This window comes from Pogoniulus pusillus, chromosome 2 (assembly GCF_015220805.1).
Source record: "Pogoniulus pusillus isolate bPogPus1 chromosome 2, bPogPus1.pri, whole genome shotgun sequence".
Taxonomy (NCBI): Eukaryota; Metazoa; Chordata; class Aves; order Piciformes; family Lybiidae; genus Pogoniulus; species Pogoniulus pusillus.
In genome coordinates, this window is record NC_087265.1 from 36,233,782 (window position 1) to 36,252,283 (window position 18,502).

An 18,502-nucleotide genomic window follows, 5' to 3' on the forward strand; every position below is an offset into this window, starting at 1 on the left:
ATAACAACCAAGATTACAGTAAATCTTATTCTGACACTGTCAACCACAGAAGTGTTTCCAGACTTGTACCTCAAGTCTTGCAGTTTTATCAGTTTGTTACATTTAACACCTGTTGAGTTGTTGGGTTTTTTAACTTTGGCAGGTTTTGGTGGTAGCTTTTTTGTGTGTTTTTGTTAGTTTGTTTTGCTTTTTTGTTATTTAAGAAAAAAGACACTACAAACTAAAACTATTAGCCATTATACAGTCCTCAAAATAATTTTATTACTCAAGGTTTCAAGGAAAGGTCTGTGCAGGAAAAACAAGCTTGCAATGAAGGAGTATAAAGAACAAAACCAAATACACACTAGTGATCTTAAAGTACAACGTGAATTAAACCTTATTCACACACAAAAAAATCATGTTCTTTATGTGTACAATACTGTGAAAAATAAGATAGAAGTCAGATAGGAAAACATTCTTGTACCATAAAAATAGCACTTATCTATAGATGTTAATTTAAAGCTTTGCTTTAAACCAATCTTTAGTTAAAAATCTTCTTTTATCTAAAAATTAGCCTTTCTATAAAAACCACTCCTTTAAAACTTCACTTTAAAAAGAAAAGTTTTATGTTAGACAAAATATTAAATTACAGAGGCACAATTAGTTAAGAGGGCTCTAAATCTCATAAGATAACCCTTCATCTTCCAGTGACTTAAAATATGGTCATAAGATTCTACTGACCATAGTATGAAAATTCACCCACAGAAGTCAACTTTTATTTTAATAATAAAATAAATTTAAGACAACTAAAACAAAAACAAAACTGTCAGAGAGAGTATGTGATTTGTAGAGAAACTTATGTTTCCAGATGGCTTAAGTACATGTGCACCTTTTCTTCATCCTGGGAAATAAGCACGTGTATTTCAACAAAAGTCCCCCACTTTTTGAACAAGTGGCTTAGGATGACAGCTTTTGTATTTCCTTTAGATATTGCATATTAAAATAAAACATTTCATCTTTATCTCAATCTAGAACAGTGACTCTTGACACTTCACAAAATGACTCAAGAATTACTTTGTTTTTTTCAGGGGAAAACGTGCACATGTATTACACTCAGTAGCAGAGAGAGCAGGGTCTGGTCTTTCCTGTTTTTCTTGTGTTATGAAAGATGTGTCGTACAACTAAAGAATTTACAATCACTTTTAAACTAGGACATACTAAGTAATATACAAAATTGCACATCTAAAACCCAAAGCCCTGACTGTCACGACATTTAACTATATGCTTAATACAAATTAACAACTAGTCCTGGATTTTAAAGACTAGAAACATCTGCAAGACTGGGGGCTGTCTCTTAAATGTATTAAATAAGCTGTCATGATAGTAACTATTAAAAAAATTAAAATAATAACAAAAAACAGGTATTTTTTTGCCATAAAATCAGAATAGTTTGAGCATCAGCAGCCAAACAAATCACTATGGAATACAATTTTAATTCAACTGAATACTTTAATCGGATATTTTAACTCTAATACTTTTAGATGGATGCTGCTTTAAGTATTTTAATGAAAGTTTAAACTGAAAATTTCAACTACAGTACATAAAAATGTAACAAACTCTCCAATTTAAGGTTGAAATTCTAGACTTGTACACTTAGAGTGGTTTGTGTTCTAAGTTTTTCATTCGCCCCAGCAAGGAATGTGAAAAAAAAACCCCACCTGCCTACAACTATATTTAATTTGGAATTTGAGATTTCACTTCAGTCACCATCATGTGTACAGTGTCCCACAGAGACATAGTTCCTTACCAGTATGGTCCATTATTGCTTGATGCGAGCCCACAGTGACTTTTTGTCCAAAATAACTGCTTTGGACACGGTTTCAGGAAAAGAAGTCAATATAAAAACATGTACAATTGTATTTCATTTCGAGAAAGCATGGAATTGATCTGAATTGTATCATACTGTATTAATTGTAATGCCACTCCATTGGCAAATATTGTGTTGAAGGTGTGTATATACACAAACAACATACACAGAACTCAGGCCAGATTGTGTCTTTATTTAATTTCTAGCAATTTCAACCAATTCACTTTTGTCACTTTAGACTAGGCATAATACAGCTTCTAATTTACCTTATTATAGTGCATTTTAATGCACTGTTAATGCTATACAAACAGTATGATACTATTCAAGCTCACTTTTTTTTTGATGTACAGGTGAAGTGCAATAAATAGGATTCTAAGTGCTTTTTAACTCAAGTGCACAACTTTTGCAGCTTTACACAATAGAATAGTGCAATACATTATATCCCTACATTCCCAGAACAAGAGCTGAGTTTACAGTTGAGATTGTTTCACATTAGACTGGCTTTCCACTTTCTGCAAGTCTGTCCTTTCAACTGCTTTGTCTATGACCTCCTTTTCCTCAGCTTTTTTCCAGGTGCTGGCAATAAAAAAAACCAATCCTTCTTTTGGTAGCTAGCTCTCACCTGGTAGAACAAGAAAGTTTCAAAGTAATGATACAGCAGAGGTTCTTCTACAGCATTGGTTCACAGTGCAAGGGTGACCTCGATCTCCAGTTACTTTCCAGTTCCTGACTTTGTACGAAGTTCGCTCTGGTCCCCTAGGAAAGGATTCTGATGCAACTTTCTCCCCCTTTTCAGGAATCCCTGTGACCACAGTTGAGTTCAGAAAGGTCCTTTTTGGTTTCCTTCTCACTTTTAATTTTTTAGCCTCAGACTTTTCTTTTTTAAGGTGCTTTCCCACTGTAGTTTTCCTTGTCTGGTATCTATGGACGGAGAAAGCAGATTTCTGGGCACAAGGATGAAGTTGCTTTCCCATCCCCTCTTTTTGTCGTTTTTTCTTCCTGGAAGTTTGTTTGCTTGCAGTTACTCTGTTTCCTCTCCTCCCAACAGTACACCTCACAGACATAGGTCCTGTAGTCTTTCTGGAAAAAACTGGTTCTTTATTAGTGCCTTCTTTTCTCTTCCATATTGCCTTTGGATTCTCTCTCTCCAATCTCTCACTCCTGATGGAAGCCAGAGGGGTTTTGCTAACTTTGCTAAATGGAGTTAATCTACCATCTCCTTCTACCACAGGCTGCTGAGAGTTCAAAGGTGAAATCATCAAGTGCTTAGAAGAGTTCTCAGAGCGACCAGAAACCAGACAATCTGTTCTTTCTGTGGAAACAGAAGATCCATCTGCCTTTTGACTTGAGGCTACATCATTCCCTTTACCTGCATCGGTGAGGAAAGATGAAGATGAACTACAGAGATCTGAACAATTGAGTGACTTTGATGGCGTGCCTTCTCTCTGTGCATCAGCAAGTTTCTTCTTGTTTACATCACAGCTGAGACTTTTGAAAAGCTGTCGAACATGGGAGGACCTTCTGGCCTTTTCTCCAACCACACTCTTGGGAGGCATTTTCAGAATGCGATTCGTCAGTGGGTCGTAATACTTAAAAGGACACTGCTTGTATTTATACCTTACAGAGTCTTTACTATCTGTGGAGTTATGGGTTTTCCTCATTTGGGGACTATCTATAGGTTTACCTTTACACTGTTTTATATCTGGGCATGAAAGTACATACACCACTGTCTTGGGCTGCACAGGACTCATAATCTTGCTGTAGGACTCAGGAAGTTTAAGGGCACATAGTCTAGTTTTCATATTTGGAGTTTTTTCATTCTCTGACCACATAGTGCTTGCTTTCTGATCAGACAGATCAGATTCCTTTCTACACATTTTTCTTTTAGAAACAGGGTAGTTCAACAGACTTGTCTGAGTGCCATGGCTGACTTTAACCACCTGGCATCTTGAAGCCAGGCGCCATGTCCTTTTCCTAGGTGTTTTAAGAACTTGTGGGTTGTGTATTGTATCTGAGACTAACAATGGGTTACTAAAATCAGAGCCATCACTTAAAGCATCATTAAACTCTGGCAATGGTATAACTGGTGCACTTTCTGCTCTATCACCCTCAACAATATTGCTCTTTTTTTCATCCTTCTGCTTTTTTTTCTTTCTTCTCTTCCCTGCACAGTTTGCTGAAGATTCGCTGTCAAAGTAGCAGTGAAAACGACCTTCCCTGAAATCACGCACAAGTTCTTCAATTTTTATATCATCTTCATGCATTATTTGAGACCAAGTCTTCCCCACAAAAGAAGGAGGCACATGAGGCAAAGCTGGAAGAACTGGTTCTTCAGAACGAATTACAGCATCCTGTTTCACCACTTCTGTTTTCTCTACTGACTCACTTTTTAAAACAGAAGAGAGCTGTGTTCCATAGTCCTTATCTTTCAAACTTACTTGGATCTCTTTTAAGAATTCAACATCTTTTGTAGCTGCCTTGGTGAAGTCTGTTCCCATCTGAATAGGTGCATCACAGTCAAAACTAATTTCAGAATCCTCTAAATGAGTATGCTCCAGAAGTGATGAAAAAGTTAAACAGGAATTATTTTCTTCTTTGAAATGAAGTTCTTTAGATGTAGCTCCATGGCAGTATTTCAAAATAACATCTTCAATAGTTTCATCCACTGAACTTTCACCACCTCTGCTCATCTTCACATTTTTACATCTTGCTGTTTGTGGGGATATCCCGAGACCTAGGGAGCTGCTGACACCCACAGTATCCCTGAGCTTACAATCAGACACCAAAGTTTCATCCTGAGTTTGTAAACCATCTCGTTTTGAGAGAGATTGACCTGAGGTAATATATAAAGAATTGCTGTGGCTGCACATAGAATTCTGATGAGAAACTGAAGGAACCGGTGTTAGAGCAGGATTTAAGCTTGGGCTCAACAACACATCACTGTTGCGTATCTCCATTCCTGTTTTATCACATCCGCTATGTGGAACTAGATTTGATGATGTCAAATTGCTATAATTTTTTCCTTTTTTAGGATTAACAGAAGGATTTTGGATTAAACTATTCACAGGAATATGCTGAGATACATGGCTCACAGCTGTAAACTTGCCTTCATGGCTACGATTTGCAATTTGAGCATCTTTCAGGGTATCCCATTTCTCATTGCTACAAATGCCTACAGGCTGCTGGGATATTCTTGTAACATGTTCCTGCCTTTTTTCTTGCTTTTTAATAAATGGTTGTGTCACAGAAGTTTTCTTTGTGTCATCATGAGACAAGAATGGAGTAGAAGAGCGTATTTCACCAACAGACTCTGGGTCTTTGCTGCAAATCTGTCTGTCTCTGTTCCTCCTTTTCTCCATCCTTTCTGGGGACAGGCGAGCAGTGGTAGCAACCTCTGGAGTGACAGGGGGCGGCATGTCATCATAGGTTGGTCTAAATTGAAAGGAAAAAAACCCACCTTACAAAAGTATCATAAATATGCCTAACAGTCTTCAAACACAATAGTGTAGTTGGTTTTGGAGGTTGGTTTTTTTGTTTTGTAGTTTTTTTTCCAGTTGGGTTTTTGTAGGGTTGTTTGTTTGTTTTTTTTAAGGAAAATGTAAAAAGTGATTACCTAGAGTGCATCACAGCTAGTGAACAGATTCACATTACAAGCTCTGCTACTTTAGCAGATATTCCACTTGAAAGAAGAGCAGAGGGGCAGGCGGGAACTTTCCACAAAGCTAGATCTCAATTTGGGCATTAGTCAGCCATCCTCTTCATGGAAGCACTCATTACAGATGGCCAAACACACATGATGATAATTTTATAAATACAGGGGAAAAAAGCCTTTGTTTAAAGTTAAGAAATAACCTCTTTTTAGTTCTCATTTAGATATGTGAACATAGTATGGCACAGTATAAAAATATTACAGAGTATAAATGCCCTTTACCCTACAAAACCTGACTGCCCGATAGGAACTCTGCACATAGTGCCACGGAACTACATGCTTTTGTTTCTCACAGACATACCTCAGCTTCTAACTCACTTCTGTGAGAAGATGAATTATGATTGTTCAGGCTCACTGTAACAACAGCAGATTTTTATATGTTCTGTAACTGGCAGTTTTGTCTTTAGGACTGCCTCAGATGCAAGTGTTTATGTCTTTCAGAATTAATAGAACAGAGATGGACTACTTTTATGCAACACAGGAACTCATAAAATTTCAACATTATTTTAATTGGATTTTCCCAGCTGCTAAACGTTTTTTTAAAAAGTAACTAACTGAAAAAGAATATTGTTTCATTTGAAAGTTATAATCAGACCTTGTGAGACCCAAATGGATGCTTACTTCAACACATGGCAGACAGCCACGAACCTCTTACAATGCGTTCATCTGCTTACGGAAGTATTATGAATAAATTCCATTCACAAGGGAATTTATCTGAATGTTAAGGCTGTGCTTTAGCCTTTAGGTAAGGCTATGTTTTAGCCTTTTACTTAGGGATGACAATAAGAGTTCTTAGCTTGGAAGAACAGTTCTGTAGTTAAAAAAAAAAAAAAAGATTATTTGGCCAATGTTAAAAAAAAATTAAGCTCACAATTGACCTCTACAGTTACTAAGATTTTGTTAAGAAAAGTATATTCCCAGACCTGTAAAATAAGCAAATAAAATACTCCCCCCCCAGCAGTAAGTCATATTTGAAAGCATCTACTTCAAACTTTAGGTTAGAGCTCAGTTACAGGGCTTGTGATCCACCATTCACTTTTTTTCTTCTTTCTCCAAGCCACTGATAACTAAGGAAACAGTCTTCCATCCAGCTACAATATTCATCACCATTTAATTTCCAACCACAGTTTCCTTCATTGGCTTCTAAATCTCATACAAGAACATGCCAAAAAGCTTTTGAGAGATGACGTGATAGATGTGACATGACAAGTGGCATCTCCATTCACAAGGTCAGCCATTCTGTCAGAGAAGGAAATTAGGATGGCCTGTCATAATTTTTCTTGACTAATTCAGCAGTAATCATTACTACTTCACTGTCTTCTAGATTCTTATTATCAGTTTGGTTATTCACTTCTTGGGGAAATACTGTACTTTAAGCAAACACAGAATGCCAGGGGTTGGAAGGGAGCAGAGATTGAGCCAAAGCCTCCTGACAAAGCAAGACCACTTAGGGCAGGTCTGTAAGCAAATCCTCTCCCCGTCCCTACCAAAAATTGTAATTCCTAAACATCAAACTTTCTGTGGTCTCTATGAAATACTTATTGACATATATCTGACTGCTTCACATAGTACTAAATTCCCCACAGCATCCTTCTGGAGAAACTGTCTGCTCATGGCCTGGATGGGGTGGATGCTTCACTGGGCTAAAAACTGGCTGGCTGGCCAAGCCCAAAGAGTGGTGATGAATACAGTTAAATCCAGCTGGCAGCCGGTTACAAGTTGTGTTCCCCAGAGCTCAGTACTGGGGCCAGTTCTGTTTAACATCCTTATCAATGATCTGGATGAGGCAATTGAGTATGCCTTCATTAAGTTTGCAGATGACACTAAATTGACTGGGAGAATAAATTAATGGGAAGCCTGTAAATCTAGCCACCATAAAAGTTTCTGAAAAGGCAAAGCTGCATCTCAGTAATCTCTGGACCATGTGTTAGGCAATGGATAAAGTAGTAGGTAAATAAAAAAATATTTACTACTTTGACATGCAGAAGACTTCCTTTATGGTTCCTCAGAGTCTATTAAAAAGCCAAAAAATCCTTGGGGGAGGAAAATAAAATCACTAGCCACTATAAAACACCAAAAACTGTTTGCTATTATCAAATAGAAGAGTTACAATCAATCACTCACCATCACAAAAGAAGCAAAATACCCTGCAGTTCAGGCTAAGTTCTATGACTTAGTTGCCCTTTCAAAAATTTTGAGGAGTAAAGTATTAAAATCTTCAGATGACAAGGAAAAGGTAAAAGGATTCTGAGTAGTTTAAATAAAAGAACACAAGAGAGATTTCAGTCAAAATTTTGATAAACCTTAAGAAGCCAGATCAATTCACCACCAGCAGTGTAAAACTCCCTGCCCAAGATGTGGGGGCTGTTTTAAAATAAAATAAAATAAATTTTTATGAACACAACCTTAAGATGAAGCACTTTTGAAAAAAGAGGATTCTTTCTATTATCACATGAATGCAATGTAATCAAATACATCAGAGGATCAAACAATGCCCATCAGCTGAACTGCTGTGACTACTGCTGCACGCATTCCTGTACATATAAACTCTGAGATAAATCACTTTGGTTTAAACTTTAGGATCTTATAGATCAGAATTAGACCTAAACGGAAGGCCAAAGGCAGCAGAAATAACCTTTTAACTTTCTCATTTCAGAGTTCATCCACCTTTGCATTAAACACCTGTTATATAGATACTGCTGAGTATAGAACTAATTGGATTTTGGTATGGATGATCTATAGCAAATTCCTAGACTTTGAGCTCAACTAACAGCCTATGTCAAATCACTTACAAGCAAATACCTCCATGAGTTGCAGAAATAGAACTACATTTCTAAACAGTTAGGAACTTCTGACAATCTTGCTACAAAGGTCCCCCTAAAGCAGAGTGAAGATTTACTCTCTTATGTGCTCAATATTATTTCTGTACATAAAAATAAACCAAACAACAACTTCCATGCTGAGAGGTTGGAAGAACGAATGATTTGCTGGCTTGTGGTTAATTTCACTGGAAGAGGAAGAACGCCAATGCCTTTTGAAATTCAGTATAAGGCAAAGCTCTGATGAATTTTTCTCTTTTTCCACATCATTACTAGGTATACTGGGTTCTGCAGAACTAGGAAGTCTCATGAGTGTTTCTACAATCCTCAGAAATTACAAACTTAAGATCCCAAGTATGAATTTAGCTAAATAATAAAAGCAGGTATTTAAGAAGTGAGAGAAACCACGTATCACTCCAAGTGTTTTTGTACAAGGAAGAAGAAAATCCAGTTCTTTCCTCAGATGTCCATTAAGAAGGTGACTTATTTTTTCCAGTAACTTTTCAGAGCAGAATCACAACATAAATGTATCCACACTTTCTTTTACATATTTGTTTTTCTTCCTCCAAATTCTGTCAGTTTGGGATCACACTTCCCTTTTTAATTTCACCTACATTTTTATATTAATTTTCTTAATCCACCTCTTCTTCCAAAAATTAGAACATGATGGGAGGCTTATTTTACCTAGTTAATAAGTTTTGTTCATCAAAGAATTAACCTTGTATTAGTTCTACCTCGAGAGGGTTTTTTTCCACTTGGGTGTTGCCTTAAAGTGAATGCTGTATTTTCTCCAGGGCAATAAATGTTCTTAAGATAAAAGGATTACATTTATTTAAGACAAAATGATTCATTTCCTTATTTGTAGTGATGTGTACATGTCCTGGGCCAATTTCTCGTACATACATGTCTATAAACTTTTTCTGTCACACCCCTGACAATATCAATAAGACTGCTTTCAGACAAAATACACTTCTACTTGTCTGTAAGATCTCTAGCAGAGCTGCGTATCACAATACACTGTGCTGGGTTCAGGTTGGGAACTTCATCTGCCTTAAAGAATGCAATAAACAAGGAAGATGATTAAATTCACTTCCCTTCAAAGAAAAACTTACACACTGACCCTCTTACCACCCTTAAATATGCACATGATAAAGGAAGAGAACACTTTTCAAAATCTGAGCATTAATGAATTAGCCATTTAATGTAATTCACTAAGTGTTAAGTGAATGTGTGAACTGCAAGGATGATGGAAAAAATCAAATATTCACCTGATATTATCCACAAACAAACTGAAATTATGAACTTGCAAAAAAATCACCATAAAACATACTACTAAATGTATATGAAGTCCAAATTTATAAGAATTATAATACTATACATAAAGAGCCCAAATCATAAGAATTTGTGAAAGTATGTCAGAATGTAGTCTTGCATTATACCAGCTGATGCATATATTCCTTCTTTTGTCAGATCTTCATATTTAATTGCTATTAACATCAAATTCTTAAGTGTGAAACGAAGTCTAAAAGTGCAGAGACAATACAAAAGAAACATACTTATGCATTTACATGAACACTCTGAATTGTCTTCTATGTGAAAATTCCACTGCAAATGAGCAAAATTTATTGCTCAGTGGGGGAACAGAAATAAGAACTCTTCATACATGCAGACTATCAACATATTAGGGAGAGGGAAAAAAAAAAAAAAGAGGAAAAGAAGCAGCCACTTTATACCTGTTGTCATGGTATCTGTGGGGATGATGCTGTAAAACATCTTGCAGAAAACGTTCCATCAAGCTACTGGTACCCATACGATTCCTGCAGTAAGTGGTAAAATGTCTGTGCTGGGAGCTGAAAACATGCTGGTGAAAGATAAAACAGATGATTAGTTCACTACTACTGTTAACAGACTGGCCTGTTGCTAAAAATTACTTCCCAAGTAACTTTTCCTGTGATGTCCCAGTTAAACATTGCAGCTGATACCATTCAAACAAAATCTTCAGCCCTTTCTGCTGTAGGGCCTTGATTCAGTGAGATTTCCAATCATGTTTTAGGAGCCTCAAACACTACTAAAATGTTTTGAAACATTTTTCTGACTAGGAACCTGAATCAGCATCTCTGAAAGCTGCTCACAAATGTTTGGTAACTAGTACAAACGCTCTCACAAATACCACAGCCACTTGCAAATCTCCTGTAACTAGTATGAATACTCCAAATGTTACCTATAAATGACTATTACAATGTTCTTGAACTTTGTATGGGTAAACACCCTATAATTTACTCAAGGAGAAACTTCATAGGCATGGAGGATTAAATAGGCTTCTAATTTTTAAAGTCCAGAAGACTGGCAGAGTTAAAGAACAGAAAATAGTTGATCAAATGTTTTCATCCTTGATATCTAACGTATTAACCCTGATACTTCACAAAATATACAGACCTCTAAAGCTATAGAAATAAATTTTCAACATACTGCAATGTGCCACTTAGAAAAATCACACTGCAGTAGCCATGCTGCTCCACCAACATCTTTTTAAGAGGTAATAAATAATGGAGGAACCTTTTTCCTGGCCATGTGCATTGTGTGATTCACAAATTTAGGGTTTTAAATTTAGTAGTGGCTGTTCAGTGTAGAGACTGACACTTTATGAGCTGATAAAGCCTTTTGAGGCTCTTTCCTATCTGTTGCTGAATTGTGCAGGAGCTGTCTCACCTGTTCCAGGTTGCTGTAGTGTACATGGCAACAGTTGCAGTATCCTTGCTTGTTTTGCCCAGTGGATACTCGAGGCCGAGGATGCTCTTGCTCTCTTGTGTGTACACTGAAAGAAGCAGGTAAAATTACCAAGACATGTTGGGTTGTTTACTTCCTGTTCTTAACATGGAAATACTGAATATCTACCTTACTAAAAAGCTGGAACAAACATGCAAGGTAAAAGTTTCTATTTCAGAATTGTAAAGCCTAAAGGCAAGTAGGACTATGTATTGTAAGGTACTCTCCAGCAAATTTCATTAAAGTTTTCTTATATGCAGAACTAAGGATAACAGGTTGAAGACAGCTAACACAAATACTAAGTTCAGTTCTGTAGAGGACTGCCTCCTTAGAAGTCAGAGTCATCTTTACATTCTTTTGGTTTTCAGTATTTTTAAATTTAAAAAGTAAAGACAAAGAAATCTTGACACCCACATATTAGTTTTTGGTGCTACAATGTGTCTTGCCCAGAACTATTAATAGTATGTGGGTGCAAGACACAAAGGCTCTCCATCATACACTTAATCTATATTGCATTACTGTAATCCATTAGATAAGGTAACTGATAAGGTTGAAAAAACACATTATTCATGTTTTACTTTATGTAAGCAATAAGCCAGATGCCAGTTAGATCATGACCTAACTCACCTGCTACTGCTGTCCTGTCTTATAGAGCCTTTAACACCATGTCTTCCAACTCCTACAGGTAAAAAAAAATTAAAAATAGATTATTAAGGGGATTAAGTGCAGGTCTACTTCCCTTACATCGATTGCATCTTTTAAAAGTACTATTTTAAAGAAAGATACAGAGTTTACTAAGCTCAAGAAAGCATGCAGAGAGAGATCCTTTTGTCCTCTCAGTTCCTAGAAGAGCATCATAAAATAAACTTTAATCTTTCGTGGTTGAGGTTAGTGGGAATTTTTCTGTTATTTGTCTGGGATCAGGACTAGGCAATCTACATTTAACCTCTTTAACAAGATAAAATGCAGCATTGACAAGAAAATTACAGCTACAAGGAAACTCTGCAGATGATTCAGAAGTCACCTCTTCCATCTAAGTTCTACAATGCAATTTGGGAAATCAAAGTATGCAACAGAAACTACAAGGTGAACCAAAAGATTTCTACTGTTAATTATTACCTTTTGAAAAAAATCACAACTGCAATAGAAACATCTGCTTTAAACTTCTCACCTTTTGCTGAAGAAGCAGAAGCTTCATCCGATGATTTGATCCCTTCGAACATCTGTAAAATATAAAAGTTGAAAACAACAAAAAACCCACAAAAAAACAAAAACACCCCCACACATAAGAAGAAAACTGAACAACAAACAACCAAGACCCCACAGTACAGCCTACAGTTAAGTTCATCCTTCAGTCCAAGCTGTCCAGAAGCACTATATTGTTTCAGCTATAGACCAAGACTTGATTCATACAAAGCTGCACTGCAAGATTTACTAGGTTACTCTAACGCACATTAGTTTTGATAGAAGGAGCTAATTTATGATTTAATAATTAAACATTATACATATGAATACTGCTTAAACTCTGTTAGGTTATTGCTTAATAACCTTGTCAAATGAATCTCATTTCCCACATTGTCTTTACAACAAAGAGTAAATATATGTGGTAATAAAAACCATACAAGACCTAGACCACACAAAATAACTATCTAGGCTGGAAAAGTAATCTTTATCACTCAAAAGACCTGCAAACCAATACTGAATCCCACAATATTTAATTAAAATAGAACTGCAGCAACAGGTAGTTACAGCCTTCAGGGTTCCCAAACATAAAGAGCTTCCAAGTTTCACACAGTTCTTTCACGTTATGAAACAAACACAAAATCAGCTTTCTAGTACAAACCTTAGAGTCATCTACCTTTTTCATCCACCAATGCTGACTCCAGACTAGCAAACAATAAAGGCTGAACAGAAGGATATTAGCAGTGCTGGATGCTTATCTTCTCTCATCCCATCTGGCAACAATGAAATGGAAGAGCCTTTTAAAACAGAGTTAATAATGCATCTTTTCCATGCCCTAAGGCATATCAATTTTTCTGTATCACTTTGTAAATGTCAGTTGATAAAATGGATACACCAGAGTGGCTACCCCACTGGCAGGGAGGCCAGACGGCCACCAGAGGTCACCAAAACCATTCAGCCCCGTCCACCGCCCCAAAACTAAATCAAAGCACCGCGATATACAAGTACAGGTTTGATCTGAGAGGCAGGTAGCGGAGACTGTTAAATGCTAGAGGATAGCTACTTCAATGATTCATCACTTCCTTATTTCAAGGAATAATTTCCAACTGTGACGCACTGCTGAGAGTTTGCTCATCTGCAAGTGAAACTGTTTAAGTTACACTCCTAGGGTAAGGACACAGAATCACGCTCAATTAAACTGAGCTAAGAGCATAGCAATTTTAAATAGGACAGGACTATGACAATAACTATACTGAATTATTCCAGTCTGGATCTCATAATCATCTTCCTACAGTTTGAGGAGATTCCATGGCACGTTAGGTAAAGCACATTAGGTAAAACTTGAAAAGCCTGGCTATCATTTAGTAACCGACAGAACAACACCAGAGAAAGACCTTTCAGAAAGGCTTACACACAAAGCTGGTGAGAGAGGAAAGCCTCAGTGTTCTCATGAGAACACCAGTGTACAGAACAAAGAAAAAGTCTGAACTCAAACTACCTACAGCATGCTTACCACGCGAAGTCAAGCTCAAAACACAGGCTAGCAAAGGAAATCCACCGTGCAGATGACTTATGTTGCCAAAACTCAGAAAGTCTCTCTCATCTTTACCAAAACAGAAACTAGGGCTACAAATCCACAAAGGATTTTTCAGATGTCCACGCAATGCCTACACGTTTTTAGCTCAGACACTTCCAACTGCCGATATCTTCTAACTTTTCTTTTTAACCCAGCAGTTCATCTTTAAAAGTTTTAGCTTGACCACTTTAGCACTGCAAAATTCTGTCAACTGTAAGTTTAAAAAATGGACTACATACGGAAGTGTTCAATTTTGGTACATTTCTAACCCTGCTGCTTTAGCTGTCTCAAGCAGCAGCGCTTGGTTTTGGTTTTATCAAATGACATTGCATGCAGCTGAGGATGAAAAGCCTCAGAAAATCACATTTACTAAGTGAAATCATAGAATCAACCAGGTTGGAAGAGACCTCCAAGATCATCCAGTCCAACCTAGCACCCAGCCCTATCCAGTCAACTAGACCATGGCACTAAGTGCCTCAGCCAGTCTCTTCTTGAACACCTCCAGGGACGGTGCCTCCAGCACCTCCCTGGGCAGCCCATTCCAATGGCAAATCACTCTCTCTGTGAAGAACTTCTTCCTAATATCCAGCCTAGACCTACCCTGGCACAACTTGAGACTGTGTCCCCTTGTTCTATTGCTGGTTGCCTGGGAGAAGAGGCCACCCCCCACCTGGCTACAATGCCCCTTCAGGTAGTTGTAGACAGCAATGAGGTCACCCCTGAGCCTCCTCTTCTCCAGGCTAAACAGGCCCAGCTCCCTCAACCTCTCCTCATAGGATTTGTGTTCCAGGCCCCTCACCAGCTTTGTTGCCCTTCTCTGGACATGTTCCAGCACCTCAACATCTTTCTTGAATTGAGGGGCCCAGAACTGGACACAGGCACCCAAAAGGCATGAAATATTTTTTTTTTAAGTACGTCCTGAGAGCACACAAATGTGACAAAAGAGCATCAAAGAAACTCTCCCGACAGCGTCGATCTCGCACTGCAACAGGTGAAATATAAACACAATAAGGTGTTGGAAAGCAAATGAAAACTGCTCCTCCAAGAACGCCACACGAAAATCTCTACCGCCCCTCCTCCTGAGCAAATCTGTGCTGGGTAGACAGAGGGAAGCGAAGAGGCCAACTCTCCCTCAGACAGCTACAGGTCTTCCAGTGACATCAGTACACTGCAGGGAGACGTTAATTAAGTTCAGGATCCGCTTTTACCCCAAGTATCGCCACATCACACCAGCTCGAATCCCGGGTCGTGTCTCTGCTGCGCCAAGGCCACGTCCCCACCTCGCCCCATCTCGCCGCCCAGCCGCCGTCCGGGGCGGACCCGCAGGGCCTACCGCTAGCCGAGAAGGGCCACAGGGCCGCTCGGTTTTGAGGGAGCTCCACCACGCAGAGCCGAGTCTGTCCCTGTTACAGCGGCTCTCCGGCGCGGAGGGGGCCCAGGAGATGCTGCGGCACCCACAAGCGTTAAGGATCGCGCAGGAGGTTCGCTGCGCAGGGCGCGGACGCTGTCCCAAGAGCTCTTCCCCGTCCCGGACGTCCCCTTTTCCCGCCCGGCACGGCAAGGGGAACAAGCTTCCGCCGCCCAGCCCCATTCCCGGTGGCGCCTCACCTCCATTATTTTCCCGTGAGCCCTTCCGTGCCGCGCTGAGGTCAAGAGATGCCATTCTTCTGCTTCCTGCTCCGGGTCAGCTCTACGCGGCAGGGGAGGAGCAGCGCAGCAGAGTGCGCTGGGTGGAGGGAGGGATTTTTCGTTCCCTCCCCAGGCCGGGGCGGCTGTGCCGCTGTTCCAGGCCCGCCTTCAGCCTCCGCCCCCTCGGGCTGTCGTGTCTCTGCTCACTGGCGGGCCCGGGGAGGCTTGCGTTTTGGGAGCGCCGGCCGGGATCCGTGCTCTACTGGCCCTTCTTCTGGCGCGGGTGGCCGGACACCTGCCTGCCTCAGCAAGTTCGGGGGTTGCGTCTTCTTGTTGACTCCAGTCGGAATGTTTCTGTTCTGGGATGTCGTGTTTTCCATAACTTTTATTTCAACAGCAGGGGTACTGCTTTCTCCTCTTCAAAACATGTCATTTCAGATACTTGAGTGTGCTAGAGAGTTTATACTCCCCCACCGCCTCGCTTTCTGTCGTTCGAATTAACTTGCCTTTCATGGTGCACCTTGTCTGTAGGTTTTATCAGAAGGTCAAAAGTCGTAGTTTGACTTTTTGAGTTAATACGAGATCTGCCCTTTTATTTTTTTTTACTCAGAAAAAGGTTTGCCAACATGACCTTAATTCAGGTCCCCTTTTGTTTTCCACTGTAAGCTTCTTAACGTTTATCTAATCTCCCATGGGAAAGCAGCTAGTGCATGTTTCTCGTTGTGCTGAAGCAGCAGGGCTTGTTAAGCAATCTAGGCAGACAAAAAGATAATCAACACCCTTGCTTACCAAGGCAGGTGCAGATAGAAGCTTGGATTGTGCAAGAAAGGAAGGGGAGAAACAGTGCCCCATAATACAGAAAATTTAAACAGAGACTGTTGTAAAAAAAGCTATTGTGTGATCATGAAATGACAGCTGAGAGATGTCCACCTACACTGAACAAGTGATTGAACACAAATCTCAAGTGGCAAAAAGGCTTTTCTTTAGGAGCGGACTACCATAATTAATGTTCTTTCAATATATGCCTAGATACTAATATGGTTTCATTGCAGAAAAATCAAGTACTTATGACAGAGCTAAGGTTACCTGGTGATACTTTGTCACCTGGTATAACACTTGGCAAAACCAGAAAACATTAAAACCAAAAGGGAGGAAATACAACTAATTATTGAATTATTATTTCATTTAATTATTTAGATATGTGTAAGTATAATGTTTCTACCTTTTATGGCTGTCAGGATCCCTTAATCATTCTATACTCATCTTAGCTATGTTTATCTTGTTGGTGTCATGGAGGAAGGGAATTATTGTGGCCAAGTCAGGAATTAGAAGAACAGAATTATTTTATTTTCCTGAAAACTCTGCCCCCAAACTACATACAAAACTAGTTTAGATTTATTTATAGATTCTAATTTGATCAGGAATTCTTCAAAAGGATGTTATGGGCAGCTTTAGAGATTTAGGAAGTCAGGAAATGGAAAAGGCCAAGTTACAAACACAGCTTTATTCCACTGTCAATCAGGCTGGGCAGAGAATTAAGGGAACAGTAGTCTTTACTTACAGAAGCGAGACAGGTATTTGGCAATGATCCCTTGCTGGATTTCTTTACGGCTTGGCTACCTTCTGACACTGCGAGCAATATCCAATAGTCTGGATCCACGTGGCAGAAGCCCAAGGTGAGTGGCAAAGCCACCAAACTCAGAAATGTCTCAGCTTCCACAAGACAGGGATTTGTGGAAGCAACGCTGCCTCAGCAGCGGCAGAGAAGAGCCAAACTGCTGGAGTCCCCTCAGTTCAGAATAGCAGCCAGGAAATTGGCTGCTGTACGGTCCAAGAGTAGCTGGAATTGGGTGCCACCGGCAGCTCTCTCAAGTGGACCCCAAGACTTGCCAAGCTTGCAAGTTTGCCCAGAATGGTGCAAAAGTTGGGAGAACTGTCCAGGGGCAGGGATGGTGTAAAACTGAAAGCCGTGTAGAAAGGTAGGAGCCGTCCAAAAGCAGGGACGGTCCAAAACAGGAGTCCTGTCACGGCAGGAACGTGTCCTGTTGGGAGCTCTGTCAAGGCGGGGAACCCCCTTGCCCTCTCCCTTGTTCTATTTATGCTGCTCTAGATAAGGTGTCCATTTGTCATTTTATACTGGGCACTATACCCAGCCAACCACCAGCACGGCTCCCACATGGGTCAGCACATGGGCAGAAGGTGCCTCCTGCTGTTCCTCCCTCAAGCTTGCAGGGCAGGTGGGGGGGGGGGGGAAAGCAGTTTTTGCACCGCTTCTCCCCATCCAAACCCTTGGGGGAGGGGGGTGGGGTGAGAAGAAAGGAATTTGGATTATTCTGGAACAGTTGGCGATAATTAAATCAGGTGATGACTTAGCTGAGGCATCTTGGCAGACACAAGTTTTCAATGCAAGTACATGTGAGACAATCACTTTGATAACATGGAAAGGATTTTTGAATTCCCTGTTGGATGAGTGAAACCTCTTTTCGGGTGGAATATTGTAGGTAGGAGCGGAGATTTGTAAGAGTCAATCACAGAATTTTGCAGATGCAGTATTTTGTGGAGATTTGCATGCGAGAAAGCTCAGGCTTGTGCCCAGGTTACTGCATGTCAGCAGAGCTGCACTGCTTAAATGTGTGGCAAGCACGCTTTGAATCATTCTCTAAGGCTAAAATAGTCTACCTTTATGACAGTTTCTAGCAGGCTTAGCAAGTTAGTGTGGCTCAGCTAGCTCTTCAGAACTTGTTGAAACAAAGTAAGCTTGGTTACTTTGCTGAGGTACTGACATGTGTTTTCCAGAATGGCTCAACCCTCCTTAGCAAAGAGAGGGCTGTAGGATCTTAAAATGCCGTATGATCTGTTCTTGGAATGTTCCTGAATATTTTTCAGGGATGGAATGTAACTTTATCTTTTGGACCGTCATAAAAGATAGCAGAACTTAAACTCATGTTGCCAACTATTTCTAGATTTTCAACTCC

General features: G+C 39.6%; 1 protein-coding gene across 2 annotated transcripts; it reads right to left on the reverse strand.

The window, feature by feature from the left end:
• Nucleotides 1–236: 236 nt before the first annotated feature.
• On the reverse strand, nucleotides 237–15,776 carry ZDBF2 (zinc finger DBF-type containing 2). 2 transcript variants are annotated; one of them, XM_064161070.1, is made up of 7 exons: nucleotides 15,507–15,776; nucleotides 12,999–13,095; nucleotides 12,312–12,363; nucleotides 11,768–11,819; nucleotides 11,084–11,189; nucleotides 10,108–10,235; nucleotides 237–5,278 (listed from the first exon to the last, which is right to left on the reverse strand). In XM_064161070.1, exons 2-7 carry the CDS (start codon nucleotides 13,005–13,007, stop codon nucleotides 2,488–2,490), a joined length of 3,138 nt encoding a protein of 1,045 aa, XP_064017140.1. In that variant the 5' UTR covers nucleotides 13,008–13,095; nucleotides 15,507–15,776; the 3' UTR covers nucleotides 237–2,487. The 2 variants fall into 2 exon arrangements, with proteins under 2 accessions (XP_064017140.1, XP_064017139.1); XM_064161069.1 differs by having other exon boundaries at nucleotides 12,984–13,095.
• Nucleotides 15,777–18,502: the final 2,726 nt, after the last annotated feature.